Source organism: Perca flavescens, chromosome 15 (genome assembly GCF_004354835.1).
Source record: "Perca flavescens isolate YP-PL-M2 chromosome 15, PFLA_1.0, whole genome shotgun sequence".
Taxonomy (NCBI): Eukaryota; Metazoa; Chordata; class Actinopteri; order Perciformes; family Percidae; genus Perca; species Perca flavescens.
This window is the reverse complement of record NC_041345.1, coordinates 16,885,889-16,909,696: the sequence shown is the minus strand read 5'-3', so window position 1 is coordinate 16,909,696 and position 23,808 is coordinate 16,885,889. Positions and strand designations below refer to the sequence as shown.

The 23,808-nt window shown below is 37.6% G+C and overlaps 3 protein-coding genes across 11 annotated transcripts; 2 read left to right on the top strand and 1 right to left on the bottom strand.

The window, feature by feature from the left end:
• Positions 1-246: 246 nt before the first annotated feature.
• Positions 247-15,146, top strand: snx8a (sorting nexin 8a). Of its 4 annotated transcripts, XR_003694411.1 has the most exons (15): positions 247-583; positions 680-746; positions 1,727-1,872; positions 4,361-4,490; positions 5,400-5,590; positions 5,949-6,069; positions 7,341-7,477; positions 9,047-9,127; positions 9,222-9,382; positions 9,571-9,700; positions 9,791-9,859; positions 10,386-10,535; positions 11,613-11,762; positions 12,244-12,397; positions 13,927-15,146. XR_003694411.1 is itself a non-coding variant. In XM_028599652.1 (14 exons), exons 2-14 carry the CDS (start codon positions 725-727, stop codon positions 12,322-12,324), a joined length of 1,551 nt encoding a protein of 516 aa, XP_028455453.1. In that variant the 5' UTR covers positions 247-583; positions 680-724; the 3' UTR covers positions 12,325-15,146. The 4 variants fall into 4 exon arrangements, 3 of the variants coding, with proteins under 3 accessions (XP_028455453.1, XP_028455452.1, XP_028455454.1); XM_028599652.1 differs by having other exon boundaries at positions 1,745-1,872; positions 12,244-15,146; XM_028599651.1 differs by having other exon boundaries at positions 12,244-15,146.
• nudt1 (nudix (nucleoside diphosphate linked moiety X)-type motif 1) lies at positions 13,709-17,810 on the bottom strand. Of its 6 annotated transcripts, none has more exons than XM_028599658.1 (4): positions 17,667-17,810; positions 17,312-17,472; positions 15,868-16,013; positions 13,709-14,215 (listed from the first exon to the last, which is right to left on the bottom strand). In XM_028599658.1, exons 2-4 carry the CDS (start codon positions 17,461-17,463, stop codon positions 14,043-14,045), a joined length of 471 nt encoding a protein of 156 aa, XP_028455459.1. In that variant the 5' UTR covers positions 17,464-17,472; positions 17,667-17,810; the 3' UTR covers positions 13,709-14,042. The 6 variants fall into 6 exon arrangements, with proteins under 6 accessions (XP_028455459.1, XP_028455458.1, XP_028455455.1 ...); XM_028599657.1 differs by having other exon boundaries at positions 17,312-17,468; XM_028599654.1 differs by having other exon boundaries at positions 17,676-17,810.
• Positions 17,811-18,690: 880 nt separating this feature from the next.
• On the top strand, positions 18,691-22,889 carry mrm2 (mitochondrial rRNA methyltransferase 2). Its single transcript, XM_028599680.1, has 2 exons — positions 18,691-19,124; positions 20,907-22,889. Exons 1-2 carry the CDS (start codon positions 18,827-18,829, stop codon positions 21,338-21,340), a joined length of 732 nt encoding a protein of 243 aa, XP_028455481.1. The 5' UTR covers positions 18,691-18,826; the 3' UTR covers positions 21,341-22,889.
• The last annotated feature ends 919 nt before the right edge of the window (positions 22,890-23,808 follow it).

The window sequence follows — 23,808 nt, the reverse complement described above, 5'->3', positions numbered from 1 at the left end:
AGCATAAAGCTATCTGACAAAATGGTAAACGTTGTGTGCATAACAAACCATAACAGATAAATAAAAATTCCCAATTTTATATTGTATAGCCGTGCGACTTGATTTAAAATTTGCAAATATTTCTGATCGTGGCATTTAGCTAAATATCGCAAGGCTGTATGGCGGCAGCCTGGAGCGTCCCATGTCATAGCGTCCCGTCTCATGCCGTCCTGCCTGGTGCCGTCCCTGACCTTCTACTTGCCATACCCCATACCCGCCTCAAATATCGGGAAAGCCGTATTTGCGACTTTAGAAATACAGAAGCTGGAACTTACAAGGAGTACATAAGGGCAGCGTTAGCTTATATCGACTTTGAAGAATGAGGAACAGAAATTCAAACCAAATTTAATTGGAAGTGAAACCAGAAAATAATCAGGTCATAATAAGACAGTTTCTCCCAGATCATTTGGTGAAATAGAAATAAACTGCATCAACAGAGCTGCTGATTGACTAGCACCCGCGCTTCTTCACTCCTTCGAAACTTAAACGTTTAATTGAATTACTGCAAGAGATGATGACATATACTCCTTAGCTGCCAGTGTATGTAAGTGTCTCTATTGCTCTACTCTACACTTGGACTTTAACCAGCGCTCACTACAACTTTAAGAAATAAATTACTTGTTTTTTTCTTTTTTTGCAGGAAATCACATGGAGGTGCTCTTGCGCTCACATGACAGTCTGAACCATGGCAGGAGAGATCAGTGAAGGTACAGTGCGAAAACTTCCTCTACTTTTCTTATCACAGTGCTGTCATGTTATTTCCTAATCAATATTTTTAGTTTGGGGTTGCGGTGTCAAGCCAGTCAAAGTATATAATATCAGATGTTTTAAAATGTGGACATTACTGTTCGGGAAAGTCTTGACGTGAACTAACCAATGAGAAAGTTTGGGTACATTAAGATCTCGCACTGAAGTTGCTCCATCTTAAAAACTCTTCATGAGTGGTTGATCTTATTTTGATGCGCTACTGTTTTCTTGATACCCGATGAGCTACAGTAACATATTACTGTTAAAGATGCCAGGGATGCAAAGGGTTTATGAACATTTTGATTCTTTTTTTACTGCCACGTGAAAATGTGTCTGTGCAATGCAGCTCTTTTGCAGTATATTAGTACTCAGATTTCATATCTTCATCGTATCTCCTTCTCACTATTGTAAAGCTATGATTAGGTTGACAATCTCTGAGGGTTGTCTGTTTTAAATACATTGAAATCATCAGAGTAAAACTATAAACTGTGTTGAGATAATATAAGGTGATAAGATCACAATAACCATTGAGTGCCACTAGAGCTGGGCAATATATCAATATTATATTGATATCGTGATATGAGACTAGATATCTTAGATTTTGGATATCGTAATATCGTAATATGGCATAAGTGTTGTCTTTTCCTGATTTTAAAGGCTGCATTGCAGTAAAGTGATGTCATTTTCTGAACTTACCAGACTGTTGTAACTGTTCTATTATATCCACATTACTGATGATTATTTATCAAAAATCTCATTGTGTAAATATTTTGTGAAAGCACCATTAGTCAACACTACAATATTGTTGCTGTATCGATATCGAGGTATTTGGTAAAAAATATTGTGATATTTTGATATATGATATATTATCATATATTACATTATTTTTGATTAGGGGTATGATCAAGTATTACACTTGGGTGGTTGTGATGCTATGTAGGTGTTGTTCCTCTTTTAGGCTCAGTTCCTGCCTATTACAGGGAAGTATATGAGGCCATCCGCTGTAAGACAGATGAGAGAGTGCAGGTTGAAGTTTTTCAGCGGTTGCTCCAAAGGACCGATCTCTCCAAGACGGTTTTAGGCCAGGTGAGGGGTTCACACTTAAATAATCAAGAGGCTGTAGCAGGCAACAGCCTATACAAATCTGTTGTTTGTAATGATACAAAGGCAGCACCCACCATTAAAACAACAGTAAATAACATTTTCAAACAAGTATCACTTTCTGCATCTTGTCTTTTACCTGGCATGTGCCTGATAGCCTACAGCTTGCTATAACTTAAATACTTTTTACATCCCATCCATGTATTATTTGCTCACATAGACTTTAGCTTTTATGTTGACAAGGGGTTGGAATATGAAATAATTATTGATTGATAAATTAAAAAGTCTAAGACCAATGTTCTAATCAAAGGAATTAATTAATACGTTAAACACTTCAGTACATGATATCCTTGTGCAAATATTTGTTTGATTCTGATAAGACTTTATGTTTTGTGCAGGCAAGGCAGATACTGTAGATTTAAGTGTAATGTCTTATCAATAGGAGGTTGGTACCATCTTTGGGTAGGCTAGCAGACTGTTAAAGACGTGGGCTTTACATAATTCACAACCTGTCAGATTTGGTTCCTTTAATGCTAGAATATAAAATATTGCTACAACACACATCGATGTTATGAAATTGCTCTGAGTGTATAGTGTTTGTCATGGTTCAGTAGAATTTCCCTTTTCCTGACCGTTCAACATATCATTGCCCATAGGCGGAGTTTGACATTCGAGCCAGGGGGGGCAAAAAAAACAAAAAACTCATTGTAGCAACTGAGACCTGGGGAACACAGCACGATCACATATGGACAAAACAAACATGCTAAATAAACATAGGTTTATTTTTTTAAGCAGATTTGAATTTACATTGTAACATTTTAAAACCTCGAGCTCAATTTAGTTAAAAAAAGAAGTCCATAACGCATATAATTCTTGAGCGACAGATGCAAAAAATCCACAACAATCTCTGTCCCCACAGGGCAGGCACAGACACAGCCGCTCTGCTGCTGCGCAGGCTGTACGCTTCTCTGTTCACAACGCTGCCTGTTCTGCTTAACGTGAAAAAGCTTAACGTGGTTTAATGTACCTCAACAACTTTCACCAAATTTATCATGGCCATATCTTGAAATGAACACGTATGCCTGTCAAAAGAACTTGACAGGCTATGGCGAGGAAAAGGCGAGGAAAAAGCTTGTACCTAAACAATGGTTACCAAATTTCTCTCATATTGCTCCTCATAACCACTGAAAACTGTCAAAAAATCTAACCAGAAATGTGGTGATGATTGATCGTTGTTTAGGTATATTAAACCACGTTAAGCTTTTTCATGTTAGGACTTATAAAGCCCATGAGAACCGTTGGGAGTCAACCAACAGCTGCTCTGCTGCCCTGCTGAAAATGTGAAGCAGAAACGCTAAATGTCAGATAACGTCCATAATAATTGGACTTTGGGTTCTATTTTTTGACAGTTTTCCGTGGTTATGAGGAGCAATATTAGAGAGAAATTTGGTAATCATTGGTCATTGTTTACGTACATTAAACCTGACCTGCGCGAAAGAGAAAAAAACGTATGCGTCATTGTACCCAGCACTTCTGGAAATGTACCTCCGAATGCGTCTCTGTCCCCAGCACATTTCAAACCAAACTGACGCCCGTGGGCACGGCTGTGTTGGAGTACAATAGACAGACGGTAGCAGAATGCCCCGACACTTACATTCAACTAACATGTAGGTTAACAGTGAACAATCAGTCTGGACCTCCAGTCTGTTGAGATGCCTCTCCAAACGCAGAAACCAAGCGCAATCGCACCATAAAACGTTAAGACACGTTAAGAAAAAAGATCAGTATTTTGCCGTAATCCAATGACGTGAAAACAAGTCATCCACAGCGATCAGTAGATTCACAATCAGAGTCACGGTGTATCCAGCAAGGCCTATACGCGCGTCACATTCACCAGTCAGCTCCAAACAGGTGAACGAGGTGAACTTCGCCGTTTAAACAAAGTGGAACAAAACGTATCAAAGTCCAAATCTACACAAAATGCGCATTCAATTAGTAAGCTGACAGCAAATGTATATACATGGCATTTAGGCAACCTTTATTGTAACGTTGGCACGGTAAGATGTCCCGACTAGTGCAACAAATTATTGTTTTTTGCGTCCTGCATATGCGTCGACAATGGTCTCAGGTGAGAGGCAGAGCCCTGAAAAAATATTATTTTTACTAAAGCAGTATATGAAATCAGATGTATTACCTATCCCCATTTAGTTGTTTTATGTTTTTAAAGTATTTATAAAATATCTGGTTATGTCAGAAGTAATTATTCCACTCATTTTTGAAACAATGCAATTCAGCTACCAGGGGGGGCAGTGCTCCCCCTGCCCCACCCAAACTCCGCGCAAACTCCGTGCATGTCATTGCCTTTGTGTCTAGTGAGCACTTTTTGCGTAAAGGAATGCAAAACCACAGTTGAATTTGGATCTTGGACTGAAAAACGGTGACCTTAATGTCACATTGTCTTTGTCCTTTTCAGATTGCTGAGCATGTTGACTCCGCAGATGGATTCATGAGCAAGTTGTCACTCTATAAAGCCCTTGCTTTGATTGCTCTTGCTCAGCAAGGAAAGCAACCAAGCCCCAAACTCTTGGAGAACTGCATACAAGGTAGGTTACAGTGAAAACAGAGCAGTAAAGCTTTGCTTAATGAGTAGCTTGATGATTCCTGTGTGTGTCTGAGAGCAACCTCAGCTATCTCCCTACTGTCAAGATATTTCATCTGTACAGGGCAAATGTCACTCTTTTATTGGCTCACATAGACTCAAGGTTTAAACATTCTCTAACAGTTTACCATTACTGCATAATATCATAATAATTATAAAGTAACAGAAGGACATTGGGAGTATATATATATATATATATATATATATATATATATATATATATATATATATATATATATATATATATATGCCTAATGTATTTGTACAAAAATAAAACTTTTTCATACCATACTTCTAATTTATTTCACAACAGAAGAAAAGGCAGTATTTTTTATTTAATTCAACTATCTATTATTCAGCTATATGATTTATTTATTTTGGTAAAGAAGCCTTTGCTATGTTTATGTGTTGCATACCTTCACTAGTCCCAGAGTGGCAAGATGATAGGGGGGAACTCATGGTTTTCATAGAGGTAGCCATTATGCTGGTTTGAGTTAGATTCATTCCCGACCTTCTGTGATTATTTAAAGCTCTCTCTGTTATTTCAGGTGTGGTCGGTAACGCAGCTAGCTGCATGCCACTTCCACATCTGCTCAAGAACAAGTTTTTTGCATTTGTCGCAGTACATTACATTCAGTTCATGACCTTATTGGAATGTACAGAAATGGTTAAATAACAGACAGCATGCACAATGCTGTGCTAGCTTAAGACAAATAGAGCAAGACACGTAGTAATCTGTTGAAAAGAGAAAAGTGGTTTGAACACCAGCATTCCTCACAGTTAAGAAATTCATTTCATTCTAGATTTATCGATTTAATCAATTAGAAGTTGGTGCTTGTTGTGTGCTTGATAGAGTTACCAAAACCTCAGCTCGGAGAGCTGAAGGACCTTAACGCATTGAGGATGCAGCCGGCTCAGGAGGACGTTCTGATGATGTCCCAGACGCTGGACAGACTGCTGGTCAGAGACACAGTCCAGGTGGAGCTCATACCTGAGAAGAAAGGCTTGTTCCTCAAACATGTGGAGTACCAGGTCACCAGCCAGGCAAGGGATCCCATAAATCCCACTGCGTGTAATTGTGTTAGAATAACCTTAACAACAAGAAAAGCTGGAAATGTGGTGCAGTATTCTTCATTTGTGTCTTACCCTTACTTTGAATCATTTCTTTTCTTCACTTAACTTCTCAATCAAGTTTGAATTGCATCATTTACTCTGGGGCTCCTATTACAATAGTTAGTGGGTTTTTTTTTCTTTGAGTAATCGTTTGCAGTCTACAGGAAGAAAAGTACAGATTTACCTTCCATTATTACCTTCATGTAACTCAGTTTCCAACGGAAAACTTAATGATGCATGCTCTTGTTCATTTTGTAATGATTTTCTTTCTTTGCTTCTTGTTTTTTAGCGTTATAAAATATCAGTTTACCGGCGCTATAGTGATTTTGATGTCTTCCATGAGGTTTTGCTTCAGAGATTTGCCTACAGAGTGGTGCCGGCGCTGCCACCTAAAAGAATGTTAAAAGGAGGTATGTTACTCTGTCTGAACTCTGACATCTACACAGTCACCATTGTATTTCTTTGTTTCTGCATTTCCTCCATTTTCACATTTCTTTCTGAACCCATAATTGTTTTAAGAGCAGAGTTTGGATTATTTGGGGTTATATGCTTGACTGAAAGGTCAATTGTAAATATCCAAGCTGAGCATTTTGTTTTTGTTCAATAAAGAATAAGTGTTAAATTTTAATACAAACTGTTCCTGCAGGCTCTGTTGTTTCACACAGTCATCGCCGTTCATCAAAGTTATTGCCTGAAAAAAACAAGGAAACTAGTGATGCTTAAAATTAGCATTTCAGTTTTAGTGTAGCTTTGGAATGATAATTATATCCACACACACACACACACACACACACACACAGTTGATTGCAAAACACTTGAGTAGACAAACAATGTCTCAATCTTCTTTAAGTACAGAATATGTCATAAAGATACCACACATGTAAATTCACCATCCCACCGAATGTACTCTTTTTTATTTTTTTTCCCCTCACATCCTACTGATATGTGTAGCTCAAGATCTAGCTTCAATGTCTATGTATATACTGTAATTATTCATTTTTATCAGTAATTGGTGCAGTGGAATTTTGAGGATAAGTAAACTGAGAGAACACTCCACCGATGATAGCATTGCACCTCTATAACACTGTCGGACTCATGATGGTTTAAAAAAAAGTGATAGATGCAGCAGAAAGAATAAGAGATAATATTTTTTCATGCATTCTTTCTCCGTGGCAATACCTGGTGCCTACGTTACCCGCAATGCAACTTGACCACTGACAGCTCAGTGGGAGGTTGAGGTGTGTTATGCTAGTAGCAGCTAGTGTAGCCTCGGGCCGCTCGCCTCAGGCAGAGAGAAGGAGCAGGCTTAAGAGGTCACTTCTTCCTAACTCCACACCCCCAGATTGTTTTCACTTTTAAACTTGTGGTCTTTAGTGCCAACCGACTTTGACTCAAATTTTGCACAGCTTCCTCTGCATCCACAAAAGGCGTTACACAACTTTTCTTTCACATGCACTTGAACTCCCCGACACCCGTAAACAGACAAAATCGGTGGAGATCTCCTTTGGTGTTTGTATTTATTTAAAAGGAATTCTACACTATATAAATTGACCATAAACATGGTTGGTACATTAGTTTATTCCAACAGTCTACCCCTGTTATAGTTTATAGCCACAACTCTCTCAACATACACAGTCCTTTTCAAAGTGCTGAAGGTGTTTTCTCTCGTATCTGTCCACAGTCTTGACCTCCGTCTCTGAGCGTGAGTTCATTGAAGGGAGGAGGCGTGCTCTTGGCAGATTCATCAACTTGGTGGCACGGCATCCCTTCTTCTCAGAGGACGAGCTGGTCAAGACCTTCCTCACCTTCAATGGCTCCGTATGTACATCAATTAATCAATCAACATTTATTTATATAGCACTTTACAGCAACCAGCAGGTATCCACAGTGCTTTATATCAAGAACCAAGAATAAAACAACATAATATACAATAAAAAGAATAAAAATATAGAAAACAGTCAAATCAGAAAAGGTTACATAGAAATACGAGGAGGAAAGGGAAATTGTCACACCACTACTATGTATCAAAAGCCATTCTAAATAAATACATTTTGAGTTTGGAGCTAAAGAGAGCTACATCAGTAATAGTGCGGAGGGGGTAACTTGTTCCAGAGTCTTTTTTTTTGTAATTCAAGTATTTTTTTTATTATGCTTTTTCCTTTGGTGCATGACAGTTCAGTGTATCACAGAGACATTTCTTGTTACAATGTAAACCGAGTCTTAACCATAGACAGAACAAACAAATAATATATATATATATTTTACATATATCAATTACAGTTACAACATCAAGACTATAACATCAGCAGCTTTAGGGGCACTTCAATATTTGAATAATTAGCAGCCTCGTTCATAATACAGGTTTATCAGTGTGATGTATATCCAGAAACTATCCCATGCTGGTGCTTTGTCTTTTTTTACAGTGTTTATCCTGTTTAGGATATGCTCATATGAAGCTGTTTTTTTTATCATGGTGTTAGCCCATTCTTTTAATGCTGGGGTTTTAGGTGTTTTCCAGTGTTTAAGTATCGTCCTGGCAGCCACTGTAATGTTCCAGAGTCTTGGGGCAGCAACTGCGAAAGCCCAATCACCCAACAGTTTATACCTTGACCTTGGGACTTGTAAAACCAGTTGACTTGAAGACCATGTTGAGCACAACAATGACCTGTTGTGCTCACGAAATGTTAAAATCTCAGACAAATACTCCGGGGCCAGGCCATTTAAGGCCTTGAAAACAAACATTAAATACTGGAAATTGATTCTAAACACACTGGGAGCCAATGAAGGGTGTAGAGAACAGGAGTAATGTGTGCACGTTTAGATGTACTTGTTAAAAAGCGTGCAGCAGCATTTTGCACAAGTTAAAGGCGCAAGATGGAGGTTTGATTTAGACCAGTGGGTCCCAACCTTTTTTCCTTGGCGCCCCCCCTCGAGATAGAGCCTTACTTTCTTTTTTGATACAGAGGAGTTATCAGCACTGTTACGTTTCTCCGCCATGTTACAACAAAATATATATTTCTCATACAGACTTTTGTATACATTATATATTCTAGTGTATTATCATAATTTGTTTAACATGTGCAAATATTTTTTTTTTTACCTCAACCTCAAACCAGATAAAGACTTGCGCCCCCCCTGTGATCTTTGCCACCCCTCCTGGGGGTGCCCGGACCCAAGGTTGGGAACCACTGATTTAGACCAACATAAAGAGCATTAAAATAATCCAGCCTCGATCATGTTGTACAGTATCTTTGCAACTCGCCTAGTGCTGTGGCACCAGCTGTTACACAATAAGCATTATCATCATGATGACAGTGAGAGTGAGATGCATCCTGTTACTCAGTGTCTTTTTCCACTCAAACACTCCCCACCCGTCTTCCCAAACAGGATGTTCAGACTAAGCTGCGTGACACTTACAAGAAAATGGGCGATGAGTTCATGACCAACAGAATCGCAACCCAGGCGAAGGTTTGTCACATGTCACATATGTACAATTGAAAATTAACATACTTTCCCTCCCAAACAATCACCTGCATTTAAAATTGTTGGATCCGTTTCGTAGGAATATCTCCCCGCTGACATTCAGGCTCAGTTCTCAACAAGCAGAGAGCTGATTAGAAATATTCACAACAGCTTCCAGAAGCTGCGGGACAGAGCTGAGAAAATGGCGGAGCGCTCTAAGGAGAATGCAACTGATCTCCTCATGTTTGGCAGAGAGCTCAGGTATTTCATTATTATGGGTATGAAGTTAAAGTCTTTCTCCAGTATCAGAGGTTTTGGACTGAGCAAACAAATGTTAATAAGATTCCAAATCCTCTGTGTCTCTTCACGGTTGTTAGTTTGAAATGAGTTTGGCAGCTAAGACACCACTATGTTACATTCTGGCCCTGTGATACTGCTGTTTTCGACAGTACGCTGGGCTCAGATGCTTCGTCTCTTCCCTCCTTGGCCTCTTCACCAAGCACCTGGGGGACACTGCGTCAGTCTCTGAAGAGTCTATCTGTGGAGTTCGCTGTGTTATCTGACAAAGCTGCTCAGCAGGTACAGCCCTCAGTCCTTCATCCCCACCACCTGCTCTGCTTGTCCAAAACTGGCACTGGGTAAAAAATGTTGTTTTGCTTATGTCCTCAGGGCAGGCGGGAAGAGGATGATGTTGTGGAAAAACTGAATATTTTCCTGGATTTGCTGCAATCGTACAGAGTAAGTCAGTTTCACTTTATTTTTTATTTTTATTTTTTTTTGCTCTGCTCATTTAGCCTAAGATGTTTGCACATTTCACATTGCAATCTATTTATGCTCACTTTATGATGCACCGCAAAATGTTTTTTATCAATCAAGGCAATAAAATCAATCAGAACGAGGAACTGCATAATTACAGTAAATCCAGGTTCAGCTAGTAACTAAAATCAGGGTATTATGTAATGATTAATTTAAAAAACAGTGCACCCTGTTTTTCCAGACCCAACCAGTCTATCTCACATGGAAACAGTTCTTAGTAATGGGTGGTTTGCAGAGATTAAACAAGGGGGACTGGTGGGCAGAAAAAGTGGCATTTTCTATAGCCTCTATTAAATCTATTAACTGTAATATGTATGGCAATTTCATAATTTGTACAAGCAATTCTCCTATCATCCATGGCTGTTGTGTATTACTGTTGTTTTTTTATATTACCATGCCATTCTGAGGCAAATAGGAAGAGCTTTATGCGACTGTGTTTTTTCCCTAGGATCTCTGTGAGCGCCATGAGAAAGGCGTTCTCCACGAGCACCAGAGAGCTCTGCACAAATACGGTATGATGAAGAGGCAGATGATGAGCGCCACAGTGCAGCCCAAAGAGCAGGCATCTGTGGAGCAGCTGGAGTCACGAATTGTTCAGGTTGCCAATCTCTTTTGGTTTCTCTCTTTCCACATTTTGAGGATGTGTTCTGATTGATAGCGTACTGTTTTGATTAACTACTTAATAAATAAAATGCCAAATTGGCTTGAGTGTTTCTATTGCTAATACATTCCCCTTAAACACAGTCAAGACAGACAAATCTTGTAGCCGATTGCAAAATTCAGCATTCTACTCAATCCCCTCATTCGTGCATACAATAAATGGTTCATTGACATCCCCTGGGTATAAGTAAAAGTGACGTGAGATATCTGAAGTTCTTTTATACACAGTTTGTATCAAAACATTCTAAAATTTATATAATATATATATAATAATACAATTTCATTTATTTTTTTCAGTTTTGAGGAATTAAATCAATAAGCAAAAAACTAAAAATTGAAATATTTAGTGTAAGGGGCAGATATAATAATATAACTTTATGAATAAAAGTTCTGAATGAACTAAATTACTCTTCAAACATAGGTACAAAGCTGAGTCACATTAGGTTAAAAACCAAGTAAACTTAGTGGATACTGTTGTATCCCCTGTTGGGTTTCATCTTGTGACTGTAGTTCCTTTTTAGTGAGTGTGCTTTGTTTGTGCTTGGCATATGTGTTCATGATTTTCATTTTGAGCTCAGACGACTGTTCTGTCAGGTGACCCGCCATGTTATTAACTGTGATTCAGTTGAGATTCAACTGACCGCCTGACTGACAGACCCACATAACCAATAGCATGGCACAGATACAGATATTAGTAATAGTAGAGTAATAATGCTGAGGTTAATTTTAACTTTGACCGTTTCACTCCTTTGCATGGCGCAAACTTCTACAGGGCTTCTTCATCAGTGACAGACACCAGTGTCGGTGTCAGTAACAGTGGCAGTGAGTCGGCGATGAACAGGATTAAGCAATAGTTCACTCTAACAAAACTAGGGCCAATTAAAGTGTAATGGAATGATTTAAGGCCATCTCCCTGTTTGAGCAGAGCTTTATAATGCTGTATAATTGGAGAAAATGTTCTACTTATTGTCATTATTTGATATCATTTCCCTTTTTTTTTCAATTCTGTTGATAGCAAGAAAATGCTATTCAGACCATGGAGCTGCGTAACTACTTCTCCCTGTTCTGCCTTCATCAAGAGACACAGCTTATCTTCATCTACCTTCCAATCACATCCCACATTCTGGGGGCTTTCGTTAACTCCCAGGTCCAAGGACACAGAGAGGTGAGACTGCTTGTCTGGAAATCATTTTTCTACCGACCCTTCAGGAGGGTCAAATCAGTTTTAAATTGGCTTTTAAAGTCCAACAAAAGAACTAATAACGATGGATGGTATCACTGAAAGGATACTTTTTCCTCATGTGGGATCTGAGCTGGCTTACATTTCACACGAGCAAGTGAATCTCCCATATACCTTTGCCTGTTTTGAAAACAAACACAGCACACAGTATGCATTTCTTTGGTTAGATGTCTCTATCTAAACCTTGTCTATTTACACTCAAATTCCAATATGGCAACAATTTGACAAAGGTTTTTGTGGATTTTGAAGTTCTTAAAGATAACTTCACATAGATGTTTCCTGAAAGTGATTACCTGCAAACCACTAAGCAATGTTTTGATGCAGTTTATTTATTTATTTTTGTATTGTGAGCTTCATTGAAATGTACTGTAGTTTGAGAGAAGTGACCTTTTTGCTTTCTTTCCAGATGGGAGCGGTGTGGAATGAACTCCAGCCAAAGCTCGGCTGTCTCTTTGGTGGTAATAATGGATTGAAACCCTACATCTGAAAGCTAAATACACGAGGTGCAGGAGAGAACACTGCCGCTGATAAGGATCACAAACTGGAAAATAACTTGCTCTGTGAGCTAAAGAAAAGTCTTCTATTACACAATATACATTCCATTCAATAATCATAAGTAATAAGTATTTTTAGTATAAATGACAACTTCTCAGCTTATTTGGGGATTTGATCATCAACCATATAACTGGAAAAGACAGTTGCCTCATAAATCTGTCATTTTATGTTCTGCTTGATGAGGGAATAATGTAGAAAGTAAATCTAAATGTTATTTCTTTTTTTTTTTTTTTTTTTACAAGGGACCAGGATGTAAGATGTAAGGGATGACCGTATATAAATGCATTCCAACTCATTTCCTAAAGCACCTCTTTATACACTACGATAATTGAGAAAAAATTGGGAGGGACAGCAAGTTTTACTTTATTAAAGATGGGATTATTTTTACTAGGTTTTACTAACTGAATAACTTTAGACCGTTGTGTTTTTGATACAGATTTAAGTTCATTAGGATGTGTAGCTGCGTACTTTATATTTTGTATGGACATTTGTGTTATTTCTCCTACTTTTACAGTGTTTACTTGTACAGTATGTGGAGCAACATATTTAATCTCTTTGCTTAAATTGACTCCAAATTGAGATATTTTGAAAGGCCTATGCTCAAAGTGTTACTACAAAGGGCAGATATGAGGTTTATTGATTTAAAATAAGACCTTTTAGCACTAGTGGCATAATGTCAATAACACTATAAGCTATTGATTTACTACCAAAGAGAAATTATATAAATTCACACAGCGGTGCAATAAATCATGTAACAGGGTTACCACGCAATTCAAATTTAAACATTTAATAATCACCACTTTTATTACCTTAACTTCACTGGATGATTTTTGCCCATATCACTTAATAGATGGAGGCTATTTTTCACAATTAGAGAAATCCTAATTTAAATTTGTGTTATAATGTATCAGAGCAAACAAGATCAGGATATTATTGAATTCCCTTTCCTTTGCGCTATTAGACTTTCTACTTTTCAGATATTTGGCATGAAAACATCCATGGACATTTATGTCTGTACACGTATAGTTTTTCATAACATTATGTATTTAAAAAAAAAAGAAAAAGAATATCAAAGGGACACTCCCATAAATAGGCTCACGTTACCTCACAAACTAATTTCATCTCAAATACACCAAACTGACTGTGTTGAAATATATGATGCCAACATGCAAATCATATGTGCACATAATTCAACTTTTATTTAATGAAGACACTGTAGTACTGTGCATACAGTATGAAACATATTTGTTTTGGCAAGAAAAGTGTATCAGAAATCAAGTTAACTAACTTGCACAGAATATGAAATCCAATAAAACTGTAGATATTGTAAATACTTTATTAAAGAAATTCTTGCTGAATTGTGTTAAATCAAGTTATCCTGACAATTAAAATAACAGAATGCATATTTATGTCAGTATATTGTGATGTGTTACACACAAAAAAAAATCTCAATATGTAATTTTACATGTAAACATTCTCCATGTACAGTTAACAGGGTTTAAGTCCTCAGAGTTTGTTCATTTCCTTCCACAAGGTAAACTGAACAACAAACACTGAACCCTGGGATATCATCAGCATTTGAAGAAGAACTTTGGAAGGCGGACGCTTTTTTTGTCACAGTTATAAATGACCTCAGAAACGCAGGTTGTCTCACAGTTCCTCCACCTCTTCCAGTTTATGGCTGAGGATCACATCGTGACCGTGAAACTTAAAGTATCCGACAAATTTCTTCTTCTGGAGCATTAGGGGGAACCACATGATGTCATCAGCCCACATTTGACTGAAAGGAATTTGGTCACATTCGAACCACTGAGGCCGCATTTCTAGACAACAAGAGAAAATAATTAGTGGACCTCCTAAGAATAAAATACTAAATATTTGTATCATCTATCTTGATCTGTTATAGTAGACTGAAGAAGCCTAATTTGAACTTTGGCTGAAATTTATAATGAAGTGTGACTGTGGATTTTGGTCCATCTCTTACATTGGAGTTGTGCTAAGAAGGGATTTCTTCATAGCCAGTATGGAGAGAAGGAACTATTATAGCGACCAATTATTCTTTCAATGTACAGCACATAGGGGCATGTGAGTATTGTGTTAAAACAGACTTAAAACAAAATATGAACCTATCCTTTAAGTGTGTGAACATATATTTTCTTTAGAAGGGAATAAACAAACCACAAGATTTCAAATGATGGAAATTTATAAAATACATAATTGTAGGGGTACACTTTCTCTCTTTTTAAAAACAAAAGAGAGAACTTTGGCATTCATTTCCTAACTAAAGGCTTGGTTTCTCCTGTAACTACACTGTGTCACAAAACATGTAGCTTACTTTTGCTATCCAGTCCTGTGGATAGGTTAGAAAATGTGATTTCTGATTTTTTTTTTTTTTTTTAAACATAACCACTTGCTCAGCCTGCTTCTGAAATTTAATTTAATTTTAATTTTTACTGTTTATTGATCCCCAGTGGGGAAATTACAATTTGTTACAAATGTTGCTCTTTAAAGTCATACTAGTCCCAAATTTTCAGCTGCTGCTTCCTATCTTGTCAAATTTCTCTCTTTTCACTAACTTCAGCACATTTCATTTAAGCTTTTTCCTCCATTTATCTCTTCACCCCTTGGCTGTTTGACTTCTCTTGACCTGCAGACTCTTTGGTGGAGTGCTGCGCTTTGCTGTTTGTCTGTAAACTTCACCCAGTTGGCCTTGACTTAACTCTCAGGAAATAAAGATCACTGTGGCTCTCTGCATTCCTTCTGTTGAGGGCCTCCTGTTTCCTTTGTGTTTTTACAGTCTTTTAAACTTCACCACTGAGAGCACACTTATAGATTATTCCCCTTAACTAATCTGCTCTTCCTGCTTACAGTCATGTCTGTGAAAAAGTTCCTAGAAGATTGTTTCAACCACTATACTTTAGGAGGATCTTAGTGGTGTACTTGGTTTTAAAAGTTGAACTGAAAACTGTTTTGGTTCTCAGAAGGCCTCATCTAAACTTTGAGGACACAACTACAATTGCCATGAAGCCTGGACTGTTATTGACATAACATAAAAGGAAGTCAAGATTAAGGGGAACTAAAAGCGAAAAGAGAAATGTTTTGCATGATTACAGTTTTTTAATCTATTTTTATTTTTACATATCAGTTCCTTGGAATTGTACAACAAAAATGTGGAGTTCCTCTTCAACTCCAATGTGCATGAGTTTGTGTAATCATGGTAACAAGTGGCACTTTTTAAAAACTATTTTCTAAGAAACGGTTTTAAAATGAATGCTTTTTAAATATTATAGTGCTGTTTTTTAGCTCGTTATTTAAAATCTTTATGATTAATTTTCACATTTTTGGGACTATAGCTGTTATTCAGATTTTCCTATGAACATAAAACCCTGAAATAATTCTGCTGGAATTATCCTTTACCATTATCCGGTTTCTTTTCTTCACAGTTTAGTGTGGTGCAGTGGAAATCCTACTGTACCTTCTGACTCTGTTGGTTCTCCATTATAGGTGTCAGCTCTGAAAACATGGACGTCAAGTAGCTGCGTTTCTCCAACAAATTCAAATTTGATGTTTCCGATCTTCTCGAGAGCATCCACCGTAAGGCCACTTTCTTCTAGCAGTTCTCTTAAAAAAAAAAAAAATCAAATAAATATTTGATAAGGTGTATTTTAAACTTGCAGTACACGTCACACAGACACTAAAAGGAAGTTAACTGGTGATATTAGTGTTCCTAGACACAGGATCTATTTGTGTGCAAATCAGTCAGTCAGAGTCAACGACATTCACCAACGAAGACACTGGGATGAGGTTCAGAGCTAAACAAAAAAATCTAGTAAGTGGATCTCTTGAGTTTACAAGATTCTGCCACATTGTTTATTTTTTCCTTATAAATGTCAAAACAAAATGATAAATAAAAATGAAGACTGACTTCAAGAAATCTGCCAGAATGGTGCATTCAAGAACAATTATTTGCAGATGACGCTCAATGCTCAGTGATGTTTGCCCCCCAAACACTACTTCCCTCAAAGTTGACCACCAACCTTCTGTATACTCTTATAGCTGAACAGCACATACAGTTCAGAAAGTATATGTACACCAGTAGATTCTGTCTAAATGTATTGAGTCCCAACACTTGATTTAAGACATTTTCTTTGGTTGAGTCAAGTCAATAGCCAACACAGCCATCACAACATAAAGTATTTTAATGACACAAAGAACTGGGATTAATCACTTTCTTTCTTTCTCCAATATTGACTGGATTTCCTGAGTGCTTTTGTTCAAAAGAGAAACTAACATAGCCTTGAGACCTTACTGATTTATTTAGTCTTCCAATAGTCTTAACACAAAGCAGGTCTCTTTTTCCTATTTCAGAGAAAACAGCTTGAGACGGGGCCTGGTTACCTTCAGGGCTTCCTTCCTTTTGCTTTGGAACAAACTTCCTGCTGATGACTGATGATCCACACTCAACATTTATTTATTTTGTCAAGCATACAAACTACGTGAACTCACATCTTAAATATTTTCTCCTTTTTCTATTCCCTTAACACTTGGACACCACACTGGCAACACCTATGCTGTTGCACCAAAAATACATGTTCAATTTTAAATGCAAAAACACAGCTCCATATCTTGTGTTGTGTTTGTTAGAAGTGTAATGTTGTACCATAGCATGATATAATGCAGCTGAAAAGTAGATTGTAAAATCAATTATTAAACTTTATATTTTTCTATAGGAAAACAACTTTGTTTCACATGTTGTACTTAAGAAGGAATAAATATAGAATGTTCTACTTATTGCTTGTTATCATTAAGGTTTTGTCAAAAAATATTTTGGGTGTTGACCTGTGAACCCTGTAAACTGCTTTTAGTTGAAGGGTCTCTACATTGCAGGTTCCAGAAGACAACTGGTAAGATGAATTTACCTCCTTGCACCATCTTCAATAGTTTCTCCAGGTTGAACTTTGCCCCCAAAACCATTCCACTTCCCAGCCCCAAATCCTCTCTTCTTCATGCCGAGCAGCACTCTGCCCGGCTGGACCACCAGCACCAGGGTCAGCAGCTTGGAGCTCAACATCTCACCTGTCTGAGAGGAATATAGGAAGTTAGTTAGGCTATAAACACAATGTAAACACTGCCTGAAGCAACATAGCAGATGATCTTTACTGTATGAGTACAGTTAACTCTGCGTTAACGTCGTCCCCTCCTCAATTTATAGCTGTGTCCCGAAAAAATGAGAGGAGAAAAAAAAGAAGATGTTGAATAAAAACAAGACTTAACGTTGAATACCCGCGTGAATTCCCGCGTGCAGCACTACAGACGTCCGCACATGACGTGCTGATGTGTAGGAGCAGGGATTGGTCTGATCAACGGCAGACTGGATCCACGAGTACCATCATTTGCTGAAAGATCAGTGGGAATGTGTTACATTGAAATATGTTCGGCTAGAAACTACCAATGTATCCTCTCCAGTCGAACCATGGATGTATTATTATATTGATTCAAACTCACTTTACACTCCTGTTAATTTAAGACGATCCACAGTGTGATAAAAGCATGCACAATATTTAGAAATATTGTATAAATAATATAATGTGACAATATATTATGACTAATATTAAAAATTGCAAAATAATTTAAATGTAAGTTTGTTTTCTTGTGATTATCATCACTAACATCATGATGGAGTTTTAGATAGTACTTCTACTAGCATTAATAATAATAATACCAATAATAATAATAATAATAATAATAATAATAATTAATAATAATAATAAACTCTATTTTAATAGCACCAAGAATCATTAGAAATGCTGGAAATTAGATAAATCAAGACAGGATATGATACGATAATATATAAGATATTATTTATAGATAAGATAAAACTTTATTGCTTTCCAGAGAAGAAATTCGCATTACAGTAGTCCAATAAACAGTCTAAAGACATAGGAAACAGACAAACATTTAAATAAAAGGTATTGAAATGAACAACAATAATACACAAATAAAATAAAATAATATATTTTTCATAGATAAATCAAAGTCGTAAAAATTAAAAAGCCAAATACGTGCATGATTTCCTCAGGTATGTTTCTCCAAAGTCTAGGGCCCTTAATAGAAAATTACTGTATTACAGTAGTGTTGGTGGGACGTGATGAATACCTGAAAAACAGTTTCCATGTTAAAAAAAAAAAAAAAAAAAAAAAGTGTTGTTCCCTTGATACTGAGCTGAACGAAACATGGCTATCCCAGGTAGGAACTATTGTTCTCGTCGTCAGTGTTTTGCAGGAAGGGGACATATAAGTTTGACGCAGTGTTTGTCTTTATTTCCACGCAGGCGCAGTTTACCATGCGCTCCACGAGCTTGCCCCGTTCTTTTAACGCTAATAAAAACCCATGACCTTCCCATAGACAATATATAAGATATCCCCAGTTAAAAAATGTGGTGCTTTTCCTTGCAGAGGAGATCTCTCCACTCCTCGTCATGTTTAATGAAGAAGTTAAAGGGTAAAACTCCCGCCGAGCAGCGCTGGCTGCAGAGGCAGCTCAAAGACCCGTATGTCAAAGCTTCTCACGCACAAAACTTCCGGTGCAGAAGTGCCTTCAAGCTGCTGGAGATAGATAACAAGTTCAGGCTTTTACAGCCTGGATGGAGTGTGGTGGACTGCGGAGCTGCACCTGGAGCCTGGAGCCAGGTGGCGGTCCAGAGAGTCAACTCCGCCAGGACAGCTGAGGGAGGTGAGGAGTGGACAAAATAACCGGGACACAGATGACACAGACAGTTTGATACAATACTAAAGCAGTATTGTGAAGCTTGTGATCTTCAGGTGCTGTTGAGGCTATGCCAGATATGATTTTATGATTCAATTCATCATACTGTATTGTGTTTCTATCTATTTTGTTCTTCTCAGTTAATTTAGGTTTGAAGTACTGTGAAATGCCTACACTCCTTAAGTTAGTATAGGGCCTTGCACGGGTTTATTGGATAAGTTGTTCTACATTATCTTTTATTGGAGCTTTTATGTATTAGTCGATCCTTATAAATGTCACTATTCCTGCAATGTTTTGACTTTAATAAGCAACATATTATAAATATCCGTCACTACTGTTGTTTGTGGAGGTATAAATAATACTGAAGAAACTATTGGACAGATTTTTCAAGAAAACCAAGTTCATTGACTAAAATAGCAACATGAACAATTATATGGACAATCATATATTTGACTCAATACAGAAAATTAGCTTTTTTTCCCTCCAAATTTGGTATGACTTTTTATTCAGTGTCTGCCCATCCTTGTAATCATGTAATATCATATGCTGTTATTGTGGTACTGTATGTCGGAATTTATGGACAGTAAAGGAACAACAATACTACCACAGTTTAAAAGGCTGGAGCTGCAGTAAATTATAAATGATGGACACACGTTTTCAAATTTTTGGATCATCCTTATTGTGTCTTATCATTATAAGACTAATAAAAAGAGAGTTTATGCACTAAATAATCAATAAATAATTATGTGCAGCTATGAGAGACTCATTTCCTGAGTTTTAGCGTTATAAAGCATCACTGTACATTACAGTTGGGATAGCCTCTAAACATTACACACAGATGCAAATCAGAGAACCACATCAATGTTCTGCGGTTTTGTAGTATCTGAGAACATTGAACACAATGTAAAGTATGTTTTAAAGTAGTTGACTCAGCTGATACCAAGTGTTCTTGCATGTTTTAGTCCATGTAATACAAATCCTGTATTCCTTACCCAACTGCTAATTACATTTTTTAAAAGGTTTTAGACTTTGATTTCCCCCCCCTCCGACCTTGCAGTCAGCCTTTGGTTTCTATTTACTTCATTAAAAATCCACATGCAAACACTTGTAACAATAACTATCATGTCTACATTAGTCTGGTCAAAGTTGTATTATTGTAAGTGTAGGTTGTTCTGAAAAGTCTCCACTAAATTACCACACAACAATTATAAAAGCAGAAGGTATGTTAAATGTGATGGATTACCATTCTCAAGGGCCTTTAGAAACAAGTAGATTTTTATTCAAACTAATGGAAACTACTGAATGCTTAGAAGATAGGCAGTTTGCATAACAACATTTGGATCAGTTTGGTTAGCAGAAATATAATGTTGCTAAAGAAATGCAAAAAAAACCACATCCAGTATGGTAATTTCTATATTAATATTAACTTTGAGTAATATTAGTGTAACAGTTAAGTATAGGATGCTTTAATGCATTTTGGAAAATGTATTTATTTATTTATTTGTTCCACAGGGAAAGAAGTAACAGCTAACAGACTATTCAGTTATGAAATATGACCGCACTCTATTTATCCAAATAGGTAATGCTATGCTATAATTAGCTGTTATCTGTGTTGAAATACCTGCACTTTATCACCTGTGGATTTGTTACATAACCACACTGCTGTGTCCGCCCACGGTACATAAAATCTGATGGAAGAAACATAAAATTTCCTTGTAAATACAGTTGAAATGTTTTCTTGCATCCTAGATGCAGCATTACCACATGGTACAGTTGTTGGCATTGATCTGCTGAACATACCACCTCTGGACGGTGCCCACTTCCTGTCCAGTCATGATGTCACCGACCATGTCACGCACACCAAGCTGCTGGAGCTGCTCCCCAACGGCCGGGCTCATGTCATCCTGAGCGACATGGCGCCCAATGCCAGCGGGTTCCATGAAATGGACCACGAGAAACTCATCACAATGTGTTTGTCTTTGATAGACTTGGCTGAGAAGATTTTACAGCCGGGGGGCTCTTTGGTTTGTAAATACTGGGACGGAATCCTCGCTCATAAACTTCAGAAGAAACTCTCAAGTGTGTTCAGTAGTGTTCAGACTTTAAAGCCAAATGCCAGCAGGAAAGATTCAGCTGAGCGATATTTCCTCGCTAGAATGTACAGAAAGCCAGTAAAAGGATAATAGTTGTCTTTCATTTTTCTAATGTGTATCCTGAAATGGTCAATTTGTCCAAATTAGATGTTTTCTGGAGATTCACAGTCTCTGTTTTTGAAGAGTAAACCTGAATAAAAAAATGCTTGCTTAGTAACTTTGATCAAAAGGTGGCACTGTTGAGGCATCAGTGAGGTTCACAGCTGCAGGCACAGACACATGCAAACTTAACACAGTAACAGCAATGAATCAGTAAAATGTTAAAACTATGCAAGAATCATCAGGGTGATATTCCTCAAGAGCCCAATGCTGTGTGTTCTCTCTGAAGTTATTGTTTGCCCCACAGTGTTTGTTCTACACAGTCAGTTTGGTATTTGCTTTGTTACAAAAAGTCATTTACCAGTGCTGCTTATGCTAATAATTTGCACTGCCAGCCATGTAGAAATATGCAATCTCTCATTGAGAGCTTATGGAACAACCTAATACAGAGTCACATACAGCATGACTAATGGGAAGAGGGATGATACTGAAGCTTGGCACACTGCAAGTGTTGTCAGGCTCTGCTCTCTGACTGTGCAGAGATGTCCATTTCCTGTGAAAATATTTTCAGCCCAGTAGACCGATTTTCTTCTTTTAATCCTTGGAATTTATTTGTGTTTGTTTCTGTTCTTTATCATACTGATATGATTCTGGTCTGACCAGAGTTCAGAAACACTGGTATTGAAATAAAGGGATGTTTCTGCCAAAGCTGCATTGTAAAAGACACAACTCATATATTTGATGTCACCGATATCTATATAGAGATTCACACTATGCTTGCAAATACAACATTGTCTACAATGTCATGTACATAGTTGTTCTTCTTTGACTTGCAGTGACTCCATCCATCAGGGGCGTAGCACAAACATTTGGGCTCTGTGCATATACCCTCTCAGTGGGCCCCCTTCTCTTTTTAATGCATAATTTGTCATGCATGTACAGATATTTTTTGGGGCATTTTATGCCTTAATTTATAGTCAACAGTAGGAAAATGACATGAAGGACAAAGAGAGATGGGAAATGGCACCCTTTGTACAAATAATGGACTAAAAACCAAATACCTGCATTCTTAAGGTGGATTTATGGTTGTACATAGGCTCTACACAGAGCCCACGCCGTAGCCTATGTAAGTGGCCTATGCCGTTGTGAGGATTTATACTTGTGCACTGGCGTGTCTGCATAGTACTAGCATATATTTTTAAAAGAATAGCAGAGCCGGTGTGTGTGCGTGTGGAGTGTGTGGTAGAGCGAGTGAGTTACAGGGTTTAGCTTCGAAACGTTCTGCGTCACCGCGACATGTAGTTACGTTTCTGGAGAGGTGCACTTCAGGCTAAGGCGTAGGGTCCGTACCTACATACTGTACGTACCTACGTCGTAAATTCAATGCAGAATCATAAATCAGGCTTTAGTTGTAATAAGTAATGACCTTTTTTGTTCCACTTTTAAGCTTAAATAAATCTGATATGCTTTCACTGAGGTTTGCTTGGGAGCTGGAATATAATGCTTGCTGTATTTCATAATAAAAGACAAGTAAACAAGACTTTACAGGAGTCATGTTTTACATTGCTAGCTAGTGTTCACTCTTCATGTTTGATGCAATTCTTTCAGTGTTAACCACTGCAAATGCTTGCTTGATAACTTGTAGGAACCACTTTATGGGTTCACCTTGTCTCACATCCACAGTAATAATAATACAAATAATAATACATTTTATTTAATGGTGCCTTTTCTGGAACTCAAGGTCACCTTACATCACATAAGATCAGTGATAAAACAATAAGCAACAAAGCAGCAGTAATAAAACATAGTAAAACATATTAAGTCATTTCTGACCTATGCTCCGTTATCAACAGAGCTTAGGTCGGCAATAAGTTAAGATCGGTATAAAGTAATAAGATGCTGTTCTTGCAGTTAAAGTGAGTAAGCTAGTTTAAAAAGGGTTTTAGAGCAGTTTTGAATTCTGTAATGTAGTCAAGTATGCGGATGTGAGGGGGAAGTGTGTTCCAAAGTTTGGGTGCAGCATGGGAGAAGGCCTTGGCACCCATTGTGCTGAGGTTGATGGCTGGCAGTAGACCTGCTGATGAAGACCGCAGGCAGCGGGAGGAGAAGTCGGAAGGAGGTCTGTGAGATAAGCAGGGGAAAGATTAAGAAGAGCTTTAAATGTTAATAATAATATGGGAATATGGAGGGAAGAGAAACGCTTAATGCATCAACAAGCTAAGCTTTGGGGGAGACAACAAGGGGCTTCAATATTGTTTTAGATACAAAGAATAGTCTGTTAAACTAGCTTCTTTAGCCACCGATACTAATTTACTATTGAGGCTAAACATTATTCTTTTTATTCCAGGCTTCTTGAGCGCCCTCCTTATGTCTTGGACCCCAGTACTTTGCTCCACTATTCCCCTTTGAGACCCCTGTTGCCATTCACAGATTAATAACAGGACTCATAATCAACAGTT